This window comes from Ochotona curzoniae, unplaced genomic scaffold, assembly GCF_017591425.1.
Source record: "Ochotona curzoniae isolate NIBS_2020 unplaced genomic scaffold, NIBS_Ocur_1.0 contig_2688, whole genome shotgun sequence".
NCBI lineage: Eukaryota > Metazoa > Chordata > Mammalia > Lagomorpha > Ochotonidae > Ochotona > Ochotona curzoniae.
Genome location: NW_024465553.1, coordinates 12,809,888 through 12,823,431, shown reverse-complemented (window position 1 = coordinate 12,823,431; position 13,544 = coordinate 12,809,888). Strand labels below are relative to the sequence as shown.

At 43.1% G+C, this 13,544-nt stretch overlaps 1 protein-coding gene across 3 annotated transcripts in view; it reads right to left on the bottom strand.

Annotated features, from left to right (window-relative positions):
- Window positions 1–10,410: 10,410 nt before the first annotated feature.
- The window catches only part of STON2 (stonin 2), an 87,335-nt gene continuing 84,201 nt past the window's right edge, over window positions 10,411–13,544 (bottom strand). For all 3 annotated transcript variants that reach the window (XM_040975211.1, XM_040975210.1, XM_040975212.1), the window contains one exon: window positions 10,411–13,029. In XM_040975211.1, the coding sequence (XP_040831145.1) occupies window positions 12,946–13,029 (84 nt within the window). In that variant the 3' untranslated portion in view covers window positions 10,411–12,945. The remainder of the gene's footprint in view (window positions 13,030–13,544) is intronic.

Sequence of the window (13,544 nt, the reverse complement as noted above, 5' to 3'; positions counted from 1 at the left end):
TTTAAGGAAGAACCAGTGAATGAAGGATCTCTCTCATTCAAATAAATGAACTTTAAAAAGCGAAAGTGTCAAGTGACCATATGAGGAGAAAAGGAGAAAGCACCTTGGTGTTTGGTGTTTGCCTTTTCCTGGCGCTGTCAGACGGGTAGCACTGATCGGCAGGGGGGAAAGCACATTTTGTTCCCTCACTGTGTGTCTGCTCACCTAAGTGCAGTAAGTTAAGGGAATGATTTCCCTGCCACCTGGTGAAGCACAAGATAAAGAAAGGCAAGCACACAGAGAAGGCTTTCCAGACTGCAGAGAACTGGAAGGGGCTGACTAAGGAACTCCAAGAACACCTTAGAGGAACGCAGAGTTTCAGTCATTTTGAATTATGTCATTTACATTTGTATGTTCATATTACTTTTGGTGTATTTTTTGCCATACGTTGAGAAAGTCAATGCATTCAACTGATTTATTTGAAATACAGATCTTCCATCTGCTCTGTCACTCAGCAAATGGCCACAGCGGCCAAGGCTAGGTTAGGTCAAAGCCAGAGGCCAGGGATTCCATCTCGTATTCTTCATGAGGTTTGAGGTTCAAGTGCTTCAGCCATCACCTGCTGCTTCCCAGACACATTAGCAGGAAGCTGGATCAGAAACAGCAGGGCCAGGATACGGACAGCACTCTGGTATGGGGTGTATGCATGGCGAGTGTTGACTTAGCTCAGTGTGCTGCACCTCTGCCCCTAACTATTGCTTTTGAATGAGGAGGACAAACCTTATAAAATACTTGGGGCTGATGTTGTGGCACCGTGGGTTAGACCACCACTCATGACACCAGCATCCAATACGGATGCCAGTTTGAGCTCTGGCTTCTCCATTTAAAGTGGGTGGTAGATTTTATCTCAGTCTCTATACTTATTACTTCAAATACATCTTAATTAAGTATAAAATACTAAAAGGTGACATGTGCTAAAAGCAGTAGGTGATACACACAATAGAAGTTTGGCCAAAAGGGGTCGGATGTGGGCGTGAATACTTGGGGGCTGTCTCAGGTCGCTAAGACATGTCCCTTTCTCTGCCACTGCCACCAAAGTCATTAGTACTTCACGCCAAGTTAGTGAATTAGAGTAGAAGGAAAACGAAAAGGGGTAGGATAATATTGTGACCCAAGGGCTTTGTACCACATAGAGAATAGGTGCATCCTGTCCCTTTCTGTTGACCGGGGCTGGGTGTGTGTCAGGGGAACAGGAAGTAAGTACAGGTACTTCCACCGTAACTTTCTAAAAAAAAACCTTGTTCTTAATTTTTGAGGCCTCTAAAAAAAGTCCGAGTCTGAATGTCACCATTTCTGGGGATCTGAGAGAGACTTCTGTTTTGTTTGGAAGAGATTTCAATGCGTCTAAGATGAGCTGAGCTGGAATCGCACTGAACACTGCCCTGCGTAGCAGATGTGACTACAGTGAGGCTTCCGGGTCGTTCCATTGCAGTGACTCGTCTGCTTTCCCACCGGGCAGATAAGAACGCTGTGAGTGTAAAACCATCCATCACGTTAGGAAAACCAGAATGATTGTGTGACTCATGTTCATGACTTGCTCACACTAACCATGAACTGGAGCATAATGTTTAGGTAGCCAGGATCTTAGCTGGTGATAACTCTGTCAGTATCCTCAAGGAAGAAACCGAAAACGATTGGAGGGTCAGAGAGCACCTGTCATTAAACACGCCTCTGTTCACCTGGTGAGCCACTTCGGTGATTTTTCAGAGTGTTGACTTTGGAGTTTAATCATCACTAAAGAAAGGATTTTAGAGGGGAGTCATGGCACAACTGATTAAGCTGCTACTTGGGACACCACATTCCATATCAAGAATGGGAGGTGGTCCTGCTTCTTCACCCAGCTTCTTGTTAACGTGCTCCAAAGACAACATATGGTGACTCAACTACTTAGATCCTTGCCATTCTTGTGGGAGATTCAAGTGGGATTATGTATTTTTTTTAAAGATTTTATTTCTTATTGGAATGTCAGATATACAGAGAGGAAGATCTTCCATCCAATGGTTCACTCCCCAAGCAGCCACAACGGCTGCAACTGCACTAATCCAAAGCCAAGAACCAGGAGTCTCTTCTGGGTCTCCCATGCAGGTACAGGGTCCCAAAGCTTTGGGCCATCCTCTACAACTTTCCCAGGCCACAAGCAGGGAGCTGGATGGGAAGCAGGACTGCCAAGATTAGAACGAGTGCCCATATATGGGATCCCGGCGCATGCAAGGTGAGGACTTTTAGCTGCTAGGCTACTGCTCCAGGCCCTGCACTTCTGATTTTAACTTGGCCCAGCCCTGGATGTTGCAGGCTTTTGGGGAATGAGTCAAAGGATGCAAGATCTCTCTATTATTCTCAAATAAATGAAAATGAATAAATATACATGATTTTAACAAGTTTTGTTTTCCAGTGGCAACTGGACAGAGATCATTTTGAGACTTGAGATGAGCTCCCACTGTGATGGAATACCCAACATGATGGTGGCAGACAGTGAGCTTAGCAGAACATGTGACGCTCATGTTCAAGTGCTTTCCTGTTCTGGTGTTGCAGAAACTCACCAATGACAGTCTTCATTAAACAATATCCACCAGCTTGAGTCCTTGCAGAATGGACAGTGCTACCCGCATTCAATAATGACTTAAAAAGACTTAGTACCAGTAATTTCAACAGTGTTACATAAACATTAGCTAATATTATTTTTTTAGGGATAGAAACAGCAGGCCAAGCATGAAGGAACAGAGGTGATAGTTGGAGGTGTTCAAGGAAGAGGAAGAGTTTGGAATGGGGCAAATGAGACTGAGCCTGTTTCAATTCTTTTCTTCACATCTTTTCATCCTAATTTCCCCCTGCTCAAATCCAGAGAATATTAGGGTGTATGCCTGTCTTTATTCATTTGTTTTAAATTTATGTTGCTTATTTTAAAGGCAGAATGAAAGAGAAGGAGAAAGAGGTTTCATAATTGTTCCCCTAAATGGCCACAAGAGCTGGTTCTGGGCCAGGCCAATGCCAGCAGCCAGTAATTCCATCCGGGTTTCCCTGCAGGTTGGCAGGGCCCCAATACCTGCATCATCTATTACTGCCTTCTCGGATGCATTAGCAGGGATCAGGATTGGAAGTGGAGCAGCCAGGATGTGAACTGGCCTTTCGATGTGGGATGCCGGGGTCCATGGTTACAGCTTAGCCATCCATACTACAACACTGACTCCAGGCCTCTCTTTAATCAGCTACTCAAGTATTACTGTGCTAGGAGGAAACAAAGCGAGTGGGAACCATGGGAGCCTTTGCGACAGTGTGGATCCCAGACAATTAGCTATCACACTTGTTGAAAGGAACCTGGCAGAGAAGGATGGAAGAAATAATGGAAGGAATAGAACCCAGAATTCTCGATTTACAAGAAGGATATGCCTTTATTTGATTGTTAATGGCTTTATACATGTTTCTAGTTAGTGGTCCCAATTTTGTACTAAATAGATTGTATACTTGTGCATGTAAAGAAGAGACCACTTAACAGAATGCCACTGAACGGGTCTGAATTCATTCTCATTGATGGCTAGCATAGGGGACTCAAAAAGTTGATGAAAAAGTGGATTAAAGTTCACAGGGTGAGTAGCTGGTGTAGCCCACAAGACCCTGCAGAATAACTGAGTTTGAATTCTGTCTCCACTCCAGATTTTAGCTACTTGACAGTGCACAGGTGATGGCAAATGCTTGTCTCGGCTACCCACCTGGGAGACCTAGACTGGGTTCCTGGCTCTGAGCTTCAAGCTGGCCCAGGCCTGCTCCTGCAGGTATGAGGGGAGTGAAGCAGTGAATAGGAGCACTGTTTATTCCATCTGTCTCAGCCTCTGAAATTACAAAAAAGGAAAAAAATCAAAAAGGAAACTCATTTTAGTGAAAAACAATTTTGAAACCCATGCTTTTTCGATCTGTATTTTTCATGATTTTTTTTAAGATTCCTCCCATATTCCAACAGAATGGCTCTGGACATGGTAGAGACTTTTGTCCAGGAATAAAGGTGGCATTTGGGATGTCTGTGTCCCACATCAGGGATCCAGGTTCAAGTCCTGGTCCTGCTCCCAGTTTCAGGCTCCTACCCATGTGTCCCCCTAGGAGGTAGCAGGTGATGGTTCAACTATGTTCCAGCTACCCACATGGGAGAATTTGACTGAATTTCCACCTGCCAGCGTCAGCCCGGCTCAGGCCCAGCCCCTCAGGCGTGGCCATGCGGGAGTGAAGCAAAGGAGAGCTCACTCTTCTCCTTTTGCCTCTCAAAAAACAAAACAAAACAAAACAAAACAAAACAAACAAAAACAACAGCCCATGGTGGATTTGAAAGTTTGTTTTGCTCACTCCAAAAAAACCTTTCACTTACTCTTCTTGCCTTCAATCTTTCTCCCAGCTCAAAAATTCCCAGTCCATTGCTGAGAGAGCAGTCCTTCTAGAATAATGCTTTATTGGCACAGCTCCACTCGAGTTTCATCCTATTGACTAGAATGAATCTAACTGCACACTGGAGGCAAGATCTATTGCAGTGTCACCTTGAAGACTTTCATTTTGTCAGAAATGAGCACAAAATAGGGATACAATGTATTTTAAATTGACTCAACACATAGCAAACCAAGTAAACAGACTTGTCATTTTATGATCACTAACCATGTTAACTGGTTGCTGAGCCTGACCTCAGTAAAACTTGCAACGGTGACATCGTTTACATTTTTTATTAATAATTCATTATCATAGCCCCAAAAGGTTTTACAGATTAAAATCAGAACAATGAAAAGAAAACCTCACCACTACAGACAACCAGTGTGTAGACTTTATTACATAGGCACATATTTGTCTTAAAAAAAAGGTAAACTGGTTTTTACATTTACCACAGCAGTGAAAGAAGTTACATCGAGTGAAGACAGACTAAGACAAAAGGAAAATACAAGACTTGGATCAGAAGAATCATTCATTAGATACTGGATTCATCTACTCTGACATATTTGAATTCATTACGGACAATTAAAAAAAGGAGGGCTTCTGTGTCACACCATGGTGGAAATACTGACTCTGAGTCATCCCTTGACTGTGCTGGTTTTTCCAGGGTCTGTTGGCAAGTGGACACAAAGGGATTCGCTGGCTTATGATCAGAGAGCTCCTTCTTCTAGCCCTACTGAACACCCTTACATCCACCGAGTTGTTATCAGGATGTGACCGTGTATCTGTGTTCTCAGAACTTGCATGTAGGACAAGCATAAGAGATGAACAATGGTGCCCATCACAGGATGGCTGCATGGTGTTGAAAACTGGAACTGAGGGTATGAGCTGGGGTAGAATACAGGACTAAGAAGACGCTGGAATGCCTAATTCTAACCAGTTGAACTGGATCCATTTCACCTAACACTATAACCAGAAATGAAACTAGAATCCCCCACACATCACAAGACATGTGATTTTGTAGCTTGTACCTTTTAACAAAATTTAAACTACATTTTCATGCCACTAAGATGGCAGGAGAGGAGGGGGAATGCTCCATCACCTTCTCTCACTTGGTGTGGCTCTACTTTGCAAAAGAAAATCATCTGAGAATGCTCATTGAGTTCCTAAAAATGTTCACTATTTTTTGCCTGAATTTATGCAGTCTTGCTTTAACTAAAAGGACATATCTATTTATAAGTTGTTGATGATTTTAATAGTTTGTATTCCAACATCCTCAGTAACCTGGAGGATTAGACCTATGTTTGCTTTTAGTAGCCCAGAAATCTTCACACCATCTTGTTCCTCTTCACACTCACTGAACTTCCAAAGCAGCATTTCCACATTGCAGCCACTCTGTCCCACCACCCCTGAGCCCCTTTCTCATTCATGCTTCTGATAGCAACTGAAATACAGACGGCACCAGGTTCTTCTGTTTTCTGGGCTAATGGTTAAATGTAGATACAGACTTGCAAAGTAAAACATGAACCAGATGATTTTCACAACATTCAAACTTTTCAATTTCTTGGTTCTTACACTAAAAGTGGTACCCAATGTTATTTTGTTAAATACTCATAAAGCTAGATCTGGGAAGGATGTGAGCATGTCTTAGGAAACTCAAGCTCAACTCAGCAAAGAGCAAGTCTTTTGACGCAGCGATTGTCTCCATGCCCGTGTCAAGATTCACACCAACTCCAGCTTCCCCACTGGGACACGATACACCTGTGTTTGGCCTTTGCCCCCCGCCACCCTCAGGGAGAGGTTGCTAACAGCACCATGACTGGATGATTACATGCTGAGGAGAATTAATCGTACTGGTGATTCATGCTATGCAATCTTTTCTTTTTCCCTAGAGCTCCTTACTTGAAGAGATGGGCTGTGGTTCAAGTATTTTGAAGTTTGGTGGCTAATGTCATATTTGTCATTTCTCTGCACTTTAGTTTTTCATAATGAAATTCTGGGTCTTTTTTATACTTTTCTTTTTTTGCTTCTTATGCATCCAGTTTACTTGCCTCTTTCCAGTTCCTACTGAACACACTATCAACTAGACTTTCTCCTGGCAGGTTTACACTTGTTAAGGCATACTAGAAGAAATGGAAAATTCCATCCTTGATTTAGTTAACACATAGGAAAATATTACTATCATATACAGTTAACATTGACTTTTACCATATACATACTTCCTTCACTTTTAATTCTGTAAACACATAGCTCTGAGTCACAATATCCCAAGCCAGACTCATTTACAGAAAGCATAATGAAGATTGGTGATTTGTAGGGAACTGGCACTTAGACGTTGGTTTAGAAAAATAATCTTTGAAAACAGATGTCTTGACTAATTTTATATAAAAAGTTGTCAGTTCAGATGAAACTTGGTAGTGAAGTGTTGGAAGTGATTGGTTCACTACAGTTTCGAGTGTGTACATTTTATTTTTTAAGCTCTGTTTGAATTTCTTGTTAAACTGCATGACCTACACCTAACTGTACATACACTGGAATTAATCCATAGTCATGATTCTCAGAAGAGTTAAGTTTCCACTCTCAACTGGGAGCATTTGTAAAAGTGGACTGGACGGCAGCACTTCCTACTCACACCAAGTTGATACTCACAAAGCTTTTAAGAAGAAAACTTCAGAGGGATGGCACTCAGCCAGCGTTTAGATGACGACATCCCACACTGACGTGCCTACATTTGACACCTGATTCCACCTGTCTCTATCTTCTTGCTCATGTGTACCCTGGGACGAGACGAGGTGGATAATGACTCAAGGAGCTGGGTGACTGCCACCCATCTGGGAGACTGGTCTGAGTTCTAGCTCCCTGCTTTTGCCTGACCTAGCCAGAACCATGGCAACCATCTGTGAAGTGAACCAACAGATGGGAGCTGAAGAACTAAAACATTAAGAACTACTTTTCAGTTCACTCTGCCTTCCCACCAGGACACTCCTTATGTAATATAAACCATCTCAGAAACCATGACTTCATCAGGATGAGTTTTGGCCCTACCCTCTCCAACCTCCAACTCACTATGGTGACAAAATAAACACAGGGCAACACTGGTCAGTGGCTAATGTTAGGGGGAAAGGCCCAACACACCAAGCCTGGCTGTGCACTCTCTCAAATGCTTTCTTCTCCCTTTGGCCATGAATGGACAGGGCTCAGGCTCAGAGATCTGTTTTGCTTACAGCAACAAACCTGAATGTACAATCCTTCAGCATGGATGGCATCTAGGCTATTCTGCGCCTTGGCACAAGTACATGTATTTCAACGTCAGGGGCACTGTCGTTCAAAATCAGCAGCACCTGAAGTGTCTACATGCTGCTAGTTACTGGTTGACTCTAGAGACAAGAATAAAAGGAAAGCAAAATGACTTAAGTCCTCTAGGAAATAAAAGCATGCATGTGTGATTTAATCTGAACATCTGATAATAAGTATGGGTTAACTAGACTGGGTACCTGATCATTTACCTTTATTTCACAAACATATGTTGACTCTACCAGGAGATTGAGGTGGCAGAATCCTGCTGTATTCCAAGCTTTGTGCTAAGTATTGGAAACATAAGGAGTATGACTACATTCTTTGCCTTCATGCAGAGCATTTCTCAGGAACACGATTCCTAGGGAAATACATTTTGGTTCCCAATCATCAGATTTCAGCAGAAATTCATCTTACTTCAAATAATAAGTTTTAAAAAAAATAAAAAAGTGTTCAAGGATTATGAGCCCTCTCAATAACACAGGGAGGGAGTGAGTAGGGACAAACAGCAAATAGAAAAAAAAAGAAATTAACCAGATAATGTCTAATATGAACAGAATGCAAACTTTTTTTTTTAAGAAGCACGCTCGTGATGTCCAGTGCTCTGCTTTCTTTCTTTCATTTATTTATTTATTTTTATTACACAGTCAGATATACAGAGAGGAAGAGAGACAGAGAAGAAGATCTTCCATCCAATGATTCATTCCCCAAGTGACTGCAATGGCCAGTGCTGTGCTCATCTGAAGCCGGGAACCAGGAACTTCTTCTGGGTCTCCCATGCGGGTACAGGGTCTCAAGGCTTTGGGCCGTCCTCAATTGCTTTCCCAGGCCACAAGCAGGGAGCAGGATCGGAAGCGGAGCTGCCAGGATTAGAACCAGCGCCCATATGTGATCCTGGCAGGTTCAAGGCGAGGACTTTAGCCACTAGGCCACGCCGCCAGGCCCAGAATGCAAACTGTTAACAGAGAATAACTAACGCCAGGGTCAGTATAGTGGCTCAACTGCTCTTCCTCAACCTCCAGGTGCTACATTCCATATGGACTCTAGTTCATGTCCTGGCTGCTCCACTTCTGATCCAGCTCCCTACCCATGGCCTGGGAAAGCAGTGAAGGGTAGCCCAAAGCCATGGGAACCTGCACCTCTGTGGAAGACCTGGAGGAAGCTCCTGGCTCCTGGATTCAGACAGGCTCAGCTCTAGCCATTGTGCCCATCTGGGGAGTGAACCAATGGATGGAAGATCTCTCTGTCCTTCTCTCTGGAAAACTGCCTTTCCAATAAAAATAAAAATAAATCTGTATATCTGACTTTGCAAAAAGAGGAGGAGAAAAACAGAGGAAGATCTTCCATCTGATGATTTACTCCCCAAGTGACCACAATGGCCAGAGCTGTGCTGATCTGAAGTCAGGAGCCTAGCGTTTCATCCATGAATTGCACGTGGTGCAGGAACCCAAGGACCATCCTCAACTGCTTTCCCAAGTCACAAGCAGGGAGCTGGAAGGGAAGCGGGGCTGCTGGGATTAGAACCGGCGCCCATATGGGATCCCGGTGCATTCAGGCAAAGACTTTAGCCACTAGATCATTGTGCCAGGACCAAAATAAATAAATCTTTAAAAAAGGAGAACTAATGCTATGTATAAGAGCATGGGGAAGGGAGTTTAATGTCCTCCAGTAAGTACTGTGATTTTTTTTTTTACATATTATAATGAGTAATTTTTTTACTCTTTTCTGTAAATTCAAAAATCAAGGCCAGAACTTAAACGAAAGCACAGCTCTTGATATTACATGCCATCCAATTTATGCTCTGATAGGAATACTACACATTAGTAAAATAAGCTCACTTTTACTATCTTTTTATTATTTATAATAGGGAAGGATTATTGGTAACCACAAAGAAAAGAGTTAAGGGTGGCAAGCATGGAATGGACACATTACTTGTGAAGTAAGCTTATCACATAGGTAATTTGTCTAGCTGTGCTTTCTCTGCAGGTCAATGGTCAAATGATAGATCTAAAATATACAGTATAGATTGAGAAACCCGTAAGCTTACATTCTGGGAACCAGAGTATGTCAGATGTCAAGTTTGGCTTGTAGAATAACTGTACATACAACTATATACATAAGTATCTATATATATCTCATACACATGGCCTGAATATAATTTTATATACAGTTTAAATAGTTTTGTGCATGAAACAATGCTTTCATTGGTGGTGGCATTGTGGCAAATCCTCCAAACTTTCAGATTCTGGGACATTTTAGTTTTCAGATTTTCCAATTAGGGATATTCAGCATGAATTATATTCCCCAAGGCCCCAAAGCCTACCCAGAATCAATTCTTAAAAACAGTAGAGGGCAAATAACAAATGAACTAAATGGTAATAGTTTTAAACAGAATTCATTTGGGCCCTGGCATGATGGCTTAATGGCTAAATTCTCCCCTTGCAAGTTCCAGGATTCCATATGGGCACTGGTTTGTGTCCTGACTGTTCTAATTCCCATCTAGCTCCCTGCTCGCGGCCTAGGAAAGCAGTAGAGGCCCAAAGCCTTGGGACCCTGCACCCACCTGGGAGACCTGGAGGAGGCTTCTGGCTCCTGACCTCAGATCGGCTTAGCTTTGGCCACTGTGGCTATTTAGGGCACTGAACCAGTGGATGGAGGCTCTTTCTTAGTCTCTCTTCTCTCTATAAATCTTATCTGCCTTCCCAATAATAATAATAAACCTTAAAAGAAATTCATTTGCTGGATGTAGATGGCACAAAAGGGATTTTTACCAACTTGGTTTAAAAATATACATAGTATAAATGTCCAGGAGAAAGCACAAAGACTAATGAGAATTAACCAAGGGAGCAGAAGAGTAAAATCTGCAGTGATGCTAGCTAGCAAGGGAGGTGGCGTCTCTAAGGCTGACTAAGGAAGATGGTAATGACCTTCATTCACCTTTCCAGCTCTGTCACCTGTTCTAGGAGAAACCTCAAGTGCTCTTAGGTCAATAGGGGAAGGGACATGCTTAGAATCCCTTGACAATCTCTAGGGGATGTCAGTGTACTGCACACAGCATTAGAAACCACTTGCAGAGGGAAAGACAACGAGTTAGAGAGCCCTATTACCACTGCAGAGACTAAACCTGCATTTAAGGAGGACCCGTGGCAGTCTTCTATCCCAAATACATCCATTGGAGGAGTCCCATTCAAAGCACCTGGCACAGGTAGTTATTTTAAACAGTTGATTTTTTGCAGCAATAGGAAATTTTACTACTTGAGTCCATTCCTGTTTAGAACAACTTTTATTAGAAAGTTCTTGTATTGAAGCAACCATTTGTCACTTGTAAAGTTCCTCTTCATTCTTGCTGTTGCTCTGTGAAGCTACAGCGGGTCTCATCCCTCTTCCCTTATATAGTTGAGCAGGAATTCGGAGGCAGCTCAGAACATTCTCTCTCTGCCCTCTCTTCCCAGTAGGTTCTTCAAGGAACCTGTCCCCTGGTGTCTTATACAAGCAGACTCATTACAAACCAGTCACCTGGCTGTGGACACAATTTATTAATAGCACTCCTTAAAAATATGGCACCAATAAGGGAATCCAATGCTATAACCACATGTGGACTAACACTGCATGTAGGGCTCCCTGAACAAATACTAACACAGGTTGAATGTATTAGCTTTGTGAATAATCACAATATATTCCTGATGAAAAAAAAAATGAACACTCATTTCCTAGGAAAACTTTCTAAATGAACTGCTGTGAAATCATATCTTACTAACACTCGTGACATAAACACAGATACAAAAACACACATTTGTACACTGTACTTGGTACTTCAGGGTTGCCTTTAAGGAACTTAGAATATACGATGGCCCACTAATGCATACTCAAGCTCATCCTTTTAGTTTCAGTTCTATATTCAAGATATTTCAAAACATTTTATGCTTGCTATTCCTACTTGTCAGTACACTGACTGTTCACTGGAAAAATCAATCTTGCACCTACTGGCCAGAAACTGGAGATTATTGTCAATTTCTGGATCTTCTACAATTCTGATAAAGTATGGTTTCCATCCCTGCTTCATTCATCACGGAAACTACCAAGATGCAAAGCAGCAGCTGAAGTGAGCAGGACCAGACGGAGGAGAAGACTGGATGGTCCGTGGAATCAGGATTTCATGTCCCCAACATTAAAAAAAATGCTTTTCTCCATTTCTACCCTTTTGATTTGTTTCAATACTGATAGTATCAAACTCTGAATCTAGGGGAAAGCTCATTCAAGTTTGGTTTGACACAATTATTTTAATATAGTCTCAGTTTAAGTTTCCTGTTGATTTTGCGTTAAAGAGACAGGCAGCTGTCTACTGGCTCTGAGGTACAGAGATCCCCTAAATGCCCCTGAGGTATAATAAATACAAATCCATGGATTTCAAGAATCAGATGTGGCCTACACCCGGGAATTCAGTGAGACCGAACCTGTCTCCTAAGCTTGTATTTCATGTCCCCTTTTCTCAGAAGGAAGTAAAACAAGCTCGATTTTGCTTTCCCTTCAGCAGCCCCCCCCCCTTTTTTCTTTTTTTGCAAATTCTGGGCCCAGTCAGAGAACAAAAAATTTCCCGACAGGGACCTTTCCCCATTGTGTATTGTGACTCAGGATACCAAATCTTACAAAGATAAACAAAACAACAAAAACCCAAGGCATATGAATCTAAACAATGAAAACCAGGAAGAGCCCTGTGGCCTGGTGTTCACATGGAAAGGAAGCAGATGCCTGCCCAGGTCCCGGGCCCACCTTTGCATGGAGGGAGTGACAGAGATGGACCCCTAGTGAACTCCTCGGGACTGCCTTTCTGCAGAATCTCCGCAGTGACAGGAGAACACGAACGAGGAGCGGTGCCCACACCGATGTGGCAGGTTGGTTTCCTAACAGTCTCAATAAACCACATACCAGTGCTGCATGACGAGCAGGGAGGAGATAAGGAGGCTTGGTTACACAACAGGCTCCCAGAGCCAGGCGGACCACAAGCTTCAGGCGGGCTCAGAGGCAGCGAGCCTCTCGGGTGCAACGACCTCAGGGTCCCCGGCTAAAATGCACATGACTGCCAAGAGCCAAGGCCGACACCCTGCTCCTAGTGTGGACTGGCCACAGCAGTCCTGACTTTAACCTCAGCTATCCAGGAACACTCCCTATCATAACGCTTGGGTCAGGGTCCCTTGCTGTAGGGCTTGGTCATTGAACCCCACACTCCCTGGGATTTTCCATTTCATCTCCTTCAAAGTCTGGCTTCAAACTCCTTTTCTGTTCAATTTCCACCTGCCAAGAAGAGAACATGGAAATGAGTACCAGAAAGAAGAGAAATGCACGCAAACAAGTAAACAGACGGGAAGGAGGCACCTCAGTGGGTTCCTTGAGATTCTTTGTCATTTTGCCAAAGTTCAGGACTTCAGCCACGTTAGAGCTACTGACCCTAACGATATTATGACTCCTCTCTTTGCACACACTCTTCACTCCACCTGGAATTTTCTCTTGACCTGCCTGGAAGGAAGTCTTTTTCTCTGCCTTGCACTGTAGCTCGATGGTCGTGCTTGCTTGTGCAGGGCTTCTTAACGCACGGACTTGACTTGGATGCTTTCCACGGTGACTGTTTCTGCTGCACCTTGGACATGGTCCAGATCGCAGAGGACAGCGGCAGGATCCTGTCCTATTTCATCTAATCAGTTAGGAATACAGCGGGTAATCGACAAACCGCTTTGTAATGATCTAGTCTCACTTCTCAGAAACTTCATCCCTTTCAAAAGCCTCCAAAATGTTTTACTGGAGTATTTACA